This window comes from Episyrphus balteatus, chromosome 3, assembly GCF_945859705.1.
Source record: "Episyrphus balteatus chromosome 3, idEpiBalt1.1, whole genome shotgun sequence".
Lineage (NCBI taxonomy): Eukaryota > Metazoa > Arthropoda > Insecta > Diptera > Syrphidae > Episyrphus > Episyrphus balteatus.
Genome location: NC_079136.1, coordinates 30110192 through 30119261, shown reverse-complemented (window position 1 = coordinate 30119261; position 9070 = coordinate 30110192). Strand labels below are relative to the sequence as shown.

At 30.3% G+C, this 9070-nt stretch overlaps 1 protein-coding gene across 1 annotated transcript; it reads right to left on the bottom strand.

Annotated features, from left to right (window-relative positions):
• Positions 1-299: 299 nt before the first annotated feature.
• LOC129916208 (odorant receptor 67d-like) lies at positions 300-1753 on the bottom strand. Its single transcript, XM_055996040.1, has 5 exons — positions 1514-1753; positions 940-1454; positions 691-880; positions 462-617; positions 300-398 (listed from the first exon to the last, which is right to left on the bottom strand). The coding sequence occupies exons 1-5, from the start codon at positions 1742-1744 to the stop codon at positions 342-344; spliced, it is 1149 nt and encodes a 382-aa protein (XP_055852015.1). The 5' UTR covers positions 1745-1753; the 3' UTR covers positions 300-341.
• Between the last annotated feature and the right edge of the window lie 7317 nt (positions 1754-9070).

Below are 9070 nucleotides of genomic sequence, written 5' to 3'. Positions count from 1 at the left end.
AGCCTTTATATATAAAATTTGTACAAGCTATATTAAGGAAATAATTGATCATATTTACGTCTTAATGTGCAATTATAAGAGGTTTTATTAGTTTTAATATTGTAATATAATATTTTTTATGTGGAAATCTGGTCTTCTTAGACTTAAAACTCCAAAAATAGAAATCTTGGTCTTAAAAAATAAAATTCATCAAAAAATCCGTCAAAAAACAAAACTACCGAGCTCAAACTTCACTACTTTTTTCAATCATATACACTTTGATAAAGTTATCAAGCACAACACTTTTAATATGCATTTTATTTCCATTAAAATTTGTTTGCATTTTGTTTTTATTCTTGTATCTACTCATCAAAAAAGTTCAGAAGCATCATAAAAACACTGTAAACTGTTTTGGTAACCTTGGAACAATAAAAAAATTGCTTATAAAACATCGTTTATTATATTTTTATAGTTTTTCAAACCTGTAATCCTGTATTAACTGAAAGTGGAGCAACACCTCCCACGGTTATTTCTATGGGTGACTGAGCTTTCATCAGCATGTAGCGGATACATTTTTGTTGTGGAACTGTCAAAATGTACCAATGAATCTCATATATTTCATTTAAGATCCTATCATTCTATAAAAACCAAAAACCAACATCTTTTAAACTCCTGTAACTTGTGAAAAAATCGAACAAAGCAAGTCCTTACAGCAATTTCGACTAAAGTTCCCATACCACAATACAAATACAACATGACAAATGATATTGTTAGATATGAGTAAGCTCCAGGCCAATCTCCGACAAACATTATGACCAAAGTTAGAACAATAGATAGCCCTGAAGTTGTGATCTGAGTAAAATTTGACCAATAGTATATACTGTCAATTTTTGCAATGAAACTAAAAATGATAAAATTGTCTTAGCAACTTCCTCCATTCTAAATAATACCACCGAATACCTTGAATAAGTTTGATGCCATTTAATTACTTCATTAAGCTTATACTGCACTTTTGGACTTCCAAAATCAGTAGCCATTTCACTTAGCTCCTTTCCTTTTAACACAAAGATATCAACCAGTACATTTGCATGACCAAAGTACACCAACAGAAACAAATCTCCAGCAAAGTTACCAAATGCTCCAAAAACTAAACATGTTGACTGCATTCCAATTGTTGCAAGATACCCATGAGTCGTTTTTGTGTCTAAATACGGCAGATAGAATTGCATAACCAAAAGGCGCTTCCCGGTAAAGATCCAAATGGCAATTGGAACTGAAATTAACGAAGCAACAACAAAAAAATACAGCAAAGCTACACTTTTAAGAACCACTCGAGTCCTGGAAATGCATTTTTCTAGGGCTTTTACATAATCGTCTCCTTTTTCTTCATATTTCAAATAGATACTATCGAGAAATTTTTGGGCTTCTTGATATTTATTTTTATAAGCAATCCCAGATACAAGTTTTGAAATTCCCTGTGAAAAGAAAACGGACTTAAAAATCTTCCAATAAATTGATTTATAATAAATAGAACCTGCAGGACACTTCCAACCATGCAAAAAGCCTCCAATGCAACAGTCCAATTTTCGGATATTTTAAGCTGGACTGTGTAAACCGAAAATATAAAATACACGACAATGCAAAAGACCACAGCCCTAGTAACGTTGTTGAATTTGTATTTTGGGTCAAATACATCAGCTCCACAAACAGCAGAACAGATCCTTCCAACTCGTATAACTTTGGAGAACTCTTCCGAAGGACGCATTCTAACACTTTTGTGATGGTCATTTTGCAAGAAATGTTATTTATATGAAAGAATGGACTCATTGCTGAAGGTATTTAACAATTCTAGTGGTAAAGGAAATATTGTTAATTATTTAAAGTGTTTTCGCACAACGAGGGTGATTTTGATTGATACAAGGTCGTGATAGAATGATGGTAAGCCACTTATCATATCTATGCGATTCTTTACGAATATTAGTACAAAAATGACGTTTCAGTAAAAAAAAAAAGAGGATTAAGGCATTTTTTTAAAATTTTAATGAAAGTGGTCTCCAGAATATTGGTTAGAAAAGAATGATGGCCAATGGCCATGTACGACGAAAGCTTTTAGTATTCAGTACGAAGATAAATTGATTCGTACTAAAGGACGTATTTAAAAATAATCATTCGTTAGTGGGATTGTGGAACAATTGTGTGGAACAAAAATAACACTTCTCACTTAGCATGAGAACTATGTCCATTTTAATAAAGTGGATTTTGTTCCCACTGAGTGGAAAATAAGTAACTTAGTGCACTTTGTTCCCTTCACCAATCCTTTCACACGTTTACGTCCTTGATCGATGTAGTACAAATGAATGTACGGACTCAACGTTGCACCGATAAATGGTTTTACAGACGCAAAAACTAACGAACGAAATGAAACCGCGAAAAAGAAAAACATGAAAATGTTGCTGAAAATAGCAGGCGTATTGACTTGCGCTTAAATGTTTTTGGAGTTTTTGGAATTTTTGTTTGAAAAATTGTTGGAGCCTTTTATTAAAATAAAAAATATTTTATATACATAGGTATTAAAATTTTCAAATTTTTTTCAAAAAAAAACTAAATTGGTACTAAATATGTATAAAATTATTGTACCAAAATTTGTTTGTTTTTTTTTTTTTAAATTACAAAAACATTTTAAACTGTTTTAATTTTTGTACAAAAATGAATTCTCAGAATTATTTTTAAAATTTCTGGAACTATTTTTTTTAATAAAATTAAAGGAAATGGCCCACTTTTAGGCCAAGTGAAATGAAATTGGTATCAAATAAATGAGGAATAGGCAAGACGCTTCCAGCGATACCTTACTTGTCAAATCACGATAATTACACGGTGTAACACTCAAAATATACGCGAGCGGAGACCTATCAGGTTTTTTAGAGCTAGTCGCACTGAATACGAAACGGTATTTGAAAATCCCCTAACACCCCCAAAATCTAGAGTTACGGGCAAAAAACGGTTTTTGGACCTTCACCAAAAACTTCTACAATTTTTTACGAATTTATATTGTTTCTATGTTTTTTAGTTTATGAGAAAATTGAAAAATAAAAACAAATAAAAACAAAAAATATTTTGAAAAAAGAAAAATCTGATAAAATAATTTTTCAATTTTCTCAAAAATTGGAAGACATAGAAACATATAGTTTTCACTGTTCTTTAAGGAATCAATTGAGGCAGTTTTCTGCGTGAGTAATTTTTTTTACTAAAATTCACAGTCTGGACAAAAATAGTATAAAATGAGTTTAAAAAAAAAATTGTTCGCCTATTTTTAACTTTGAAATCGATTATTTCAAAAACTATTGGTTATATTATATTGATTTAAAAATTAGAATTAAATGTACAATTTTGCCTTTCGGAAATGGTATCATTTTTTACTGTAAGTGTTGCCGTTGTTTTTTAATATTTTTTTTTATTTCGATTATTTTTTTTTTAGAAAAAAGCCCTTCCCACCTACGGGGGAGAGATAGACCCCCGTCCCAAAAAAAAAAAAATGTTTGTATTGAGCTCCTCTACAAAAACCCGTTATCAAATCCTGGCGCCCAAGTTATCCTACTACGTGCCGAAACAACATTTTTGTTCTATACCTAAAAGTTCGAATTTCTGGATCTGGGTTGAAATCGAAATTTTTTTTTCTAAGCCAATTTTGAAGTGATTTTCATAACAAATACCTCGATTGATTGAGAAATAGATATTTTTTTAAAATATATTTTTTAAATAGCATGTTGTTTTGAAAACATATACTTTAAATTGATGCCGAAGTTGGGCAAATGACGAAAAAAATGGAATTTTTGAACTTTGACAGCTTATAAATGCTAAGTGGTTTAACCGAGTTACATGTTTTATACATTGTTGAAAAGGAATATTTATCTTCTATCAGAAACTGTAAAAAAATCGAAAATGGGTAAAAAATTGTCGAAGTTAGAATTTTTTCAATATGTGAAGGTCCAAAAAACCGTTTTTTGCCCGTAACTCCAGATTTTGGGGGTGTTAGGGGATTTTCAAATACCGTTTCGTATTCAGTGCGACTAGCTCTACAAAACCTGATAGGTCTCCACCCGCGTATATTTTGAAACCTCATTTTTGTAACACCGTGTTATTTAAGAAATTATGAAGGAACATATTTATACACACATGTACAAGTACATGTACTAGAGAATGCAAGGTAGAGAAATACCTTGCATTTGATACCAATTTGATTTTTGAACGACACTTATTACGCTTTCTACGATCGACTATTTGAAAAAACAGCTAAAATCTTGATTTTGAGGTACTCAATTTCAAACTCAAATATCTCGAAAACCCCACCAATGATTTTGAAATTATTTTACAAACATAATGTGCTTGATCTCACCTTTTATTTGATACCATTTGCATTAGTAAATCATTTTCGATTTCTTCAAAAAAAAAAAAAAAATAGTAATGCCATTCTTCAGAAATTATTATAGTTAAATAATCCACACATAAAACTCAAATATCATAAAAATTAATCAACATTTAAAAAAAAGAATTGATTTTCAAAAAAAAAAAAAAAAAATTGAAAGATGGATTTAAAAAAAAACGCAAATATTCGTTAAAATCTTTTTAGCCACTTGGGAGAAAACCAAAAAATAAAGAAATCGTTTCTTTGACATTAATAAATGGTTCAAAATATTTTTTTTTTATTTGAAAGGTAAGATTTAATTTGAGAAATCCTTTTTGAATAAAAACAGCCTATTCGATATACATAGGTAATTTTAATAGGTATCGTCTGTTTTTGTACTACAAATAAAATTTCAATTTCCCCTGCTATAGGGAATGTTTCCTAACTTAAGTCATAACTACCAAGTAACGAAGAAAAAAAAATAACAAAAATAATAAAAAATTATTAAAATTATTATTATTTTAAGTGGAGTGATTGAATATAATTCAATATAAGTTCAAGTGACCTCAACTCCAAAAATTTATAAAGCGTTTCGCCCAGGTACGACAGTGGGCTCATCAGTTAGATCTGTCGTACCCTTACTAAGACCACGGGCATACATTTTCTAAGTGTCTGAATTTAAACAAATTCCCTTAGAATATTATAATTCACAGTATATTCATGCTGTGAGTTTTATATAGTGTCGGTAAACATCGACCAAAATAAGGCGTCTTAGTAAGGGTACGACAGATCTAACTGATGACATACAATTTTTGGTTGTTTTTCCAAATTTTATTTATTTCTCGAAGGCTAAGTGGTGTTGGCAAATCAACATCCCTAATATTCTTACTTCATAGCTTGGTAAACAAAATGCATTTCAAAATAAAAAGTAAAAAAATACCCTATCGGGTTATTGACCAGCAATTAGATTTTATGCGTTTGTATCGATTGCATGCGATTCATTAACAATAAAGTCTTAATCGATATCACCCTTTTTACATTAATTGTGTAAGTATGAAATTGCAGTTCCGTATACCTACATTTACTAGGTAGGTAGTACCTTATTTTAAATTTGTAGGTATGGAATTTAAAAATTACCCAATCAGAGCCTTGGAAAGACAGCACACGCAGTTAACATTAGAAAACATTTTCCCCTAGACATAATAGACACTGAAATATCCAGAAACTTAAAAATGAAATCAGGGTGTTAAATAATACCAAACAATCAGTCAGTTATTCTTAACCGTTGCGTTGTAAAGTGTTTTAAATTACAAGCCTAAATTCCATTTGGACTAGTGTTTTTTTCTTTTTTTTATTGTTTAAATAAAATAAAATGAAATCCTTGTCAAAAAATAAGCAATCAGAAATTGTGAATTGGTTAAAACAAGGAAAAACAACACGTTTTATAGCTCGCAAATATGAAGTAAGCCAAAGTAGTGTTGTAAGATTGAGACGAAAATTTTGTCCCAGGCTAGAAAAGAACCAAGGCGGACGACCGAGAAGCCTCTCTCTGCAAGATGAACGTTCTTTGGTGCGTTATGTAATGTCTCAAAGTGTTTCATCTGCCTCAGAAGCAGCAAAGGAACTAGAAAGAGCTACCGGTAAGCATGTGAGTAGATGGACTGCACGTCGAGCCTTAAAACATCTCAAACTTAAAGCTATAGAAAGAAAAAAGAAACCAGCTTTATCAAAGAAAAATGTCAAGGCTAGACTTGCATTTGCAAGAAACTATGCAGATTGGAGTAATGAAGAATGGAAAAATGTCATTTGGTCTGATGAAACCAAAATCAATAGATATTGCACTGATGGAAGATCATGGGCATGGAAACGTGAAGGAGAGTCCTTAAAGCCCAGACATGTTAAACAAACTGTTAAAAATGGTGGTGGTTCTATTATTCTCTGGGGTTGCATGAGTGCATATGGCGTTGGGGAACTGCACTTAGTCGATGGCACAATGGATAAATATATTTACAAGAATATTCTCAGACAATATTTGAAGAAAACAATAGAAAAATTTCCAGTAAATGAGGACAAAATAGTCTTCCAACATGATCGTGATCCAAAACATATGGCAAAGAATGTTCAAAAATGGCTTCAAGAACAACCATTTTCTGTTCTAGAATGGCCTGCTCAAAGTCCAGACTTGAATCCGATTGAAAATCTTTGGGCGTATTTAAAATCAGCTCTCCATAATGAATATAAGTCACCTGCATCTTCGTTAGTGGTTCTCTGGGAAAGAACAAAAGAACAATGGAATCGAATTCCTGTAAGTTATTGTGAAAAACTTGTAGAAAGTCTACCAAGACGGATGAAGGCTATTCGATCCGCTAAAGGATATTGGACTAAATATTGATTCTAATGTATATGTTAATAAATATAAGTGTACTCCAATTAAATAATGAATTTGCTTATTATCTTTTGTATACTTTATAAATAAAAAAAACTTGAAAGTTTTTTAATATTACCTTAAGTTTTCATTAGTTATAATTCGAATAAATTCTAAACTTAAAAAAATGGTACGATTTTTATTTTTAATTTTTTCATAGATAGTCTGAACAAAGCTATTAGTTTTTTTCAGTGCAATTTCGTCAAAAATAGATAGCATCGAAGCCACTATTTTTGCAATGCTATTTTGCCAACGAATTTTTTTTAAGCACTTTGTTATTCTCTTGAGAAAATCTATGCAAATTTTTGAAAAAAAAAAAAAATGTGGCAAAATAGATATAAAATTGTTTTTCTCCAACCTTCATGGCATTTTACAAAAATCAGGTGATTTTTTTTAATATTCCTAGCAAAAAATTTTTTTTAATCAAAACAAATGTTACTCATACACCACAGTGATCGTTAAAATTTAAACTTCGCTAGTGGCGACTTTGTTGCCATTTTTGTCCATTTTTTTCAGTCGACCAGGAGATTTCATTTTTAAATTGGCATATTTGTCCCCAAGAAATATATTTTGTACAGGTATAACTTTGGAGACGTAGATCTCAGGACCCTCATTTCAGAATTTTATAGGACTTAATAAATAGAATTTTATCAATTAAGTCAAAAAAACACGTTAATGAGTATACATTTTTTGGGCTTATTATTAAAGCCCAGTTTATTTTCTTAAAAAAAAATAAGTTTTTTTCATAAAAAAGACTACTGAAAGTAATTAAAAAAAAAATAAACAAACTGAGTGAATTAAAAAAAAAAAATAAACAAACTGAGTGAATTAAAAAAAAAAAATAATTTTTAAATTCAAAATAAATTTAAATTAATTAATACTTTTTCTGAGCTTTATCTATTTGTTCTTTTCTTAACCACAATAGCTCAGAAAAGTTTTTATTTACAAAAATTTTCAACATACTTTTGAACTTTTCAAAAAATTGACTTTTTTTAAACTTAATTATTATTAATTACATTCAAGTAGCAGGACCTTGTTTGCCATAGCCCACGAATATCTTTAACCAAAATCGTTACAGCCGTTTTTGAGATAAAGTATACCGTTCATTTTGGTTCAATTCTCGCTATAGAGAATGACTTAAAAATTTTAACTATCAAGTTTGCTTCAGTCTTTTAGAATGTAGTTCCATATAAAGACATACTTTGACAATTGAATCGCTATACACACTCCTCCTGCACTCCTGATAAAGGAAAGGAAATCTTAAATTCCTTAAAGTTTTTTAATTGAATTCTTGTTATCTTTTTGATAAGTTCCTTTAACTCCTTTGCATTTTCTATATAACAACTAATAAATTGTCTTATTCAAACCCTTGTGTATTGGCTTGACTGTTAATGATCCTCCCAGTAGTATTATAACAACACCTTCCTCCGGATCAATATAATTGCATTGTATATAAACATGCAATTTTTAAATGTTCTGCAGAAAAAAAAAAAAAAAACAATCCGATACACTTTCACAAGGATGTCTGAGTGTTTTCCATAAATAATTGCAGTAAATAATTTTAAGGTATGCATGCATATTCGTTACGTCACTTAACCTCCTGCCCTTCAGCATGCTACCCTCATGCAATATGACACTTAAATTATATTTTTCCCTGAAAAATTACATCTGTTGTCCACTTCCAAATGGATAGTTATGTATATGTTGGAAAAGGAAAGAAAAAAAAAAAAAAAAAAAAAACATTCGCTTGAGTACAAAAACAAACAATTAGCATTAATAATTAAATACATAAATACTAGGCTTTAATTACACCTACAATCATCAATTCAAAGTCCAATAATTCTTTATGCGCTATATATTAATATGCGAGCCATTTTGGATGTTATATATTTTTCGTATTATACGTCCTTGTCCAGCTTCGCAGATATATCTAGAAAGAGAGGAAGAGTGACTGTATGTTTCGCAACATATGGTCGACTCGTAGGTATGTATATTAGGGTGGGTCAAAAAAATCGAAATTTTTTTTTTTGATTTGGTACTCCGAAAAATCGATTGCTAGACCCCTCTAGAATATACACACCAAATATGAGCTCTTTATATTAATGGGAAGGTCCTCCGCTTTGCAATTTTCCATTTTTACATCAAGCTTCTACTAAAAAAAAATAATTTTTTTATTAATTGACTTTTTAGCAAATTTCTTTTCATATTCTTGTAGGAAATTGAACGCTCTACAAAAAAGGCCTTATAAACTTTTTTCGTTTATC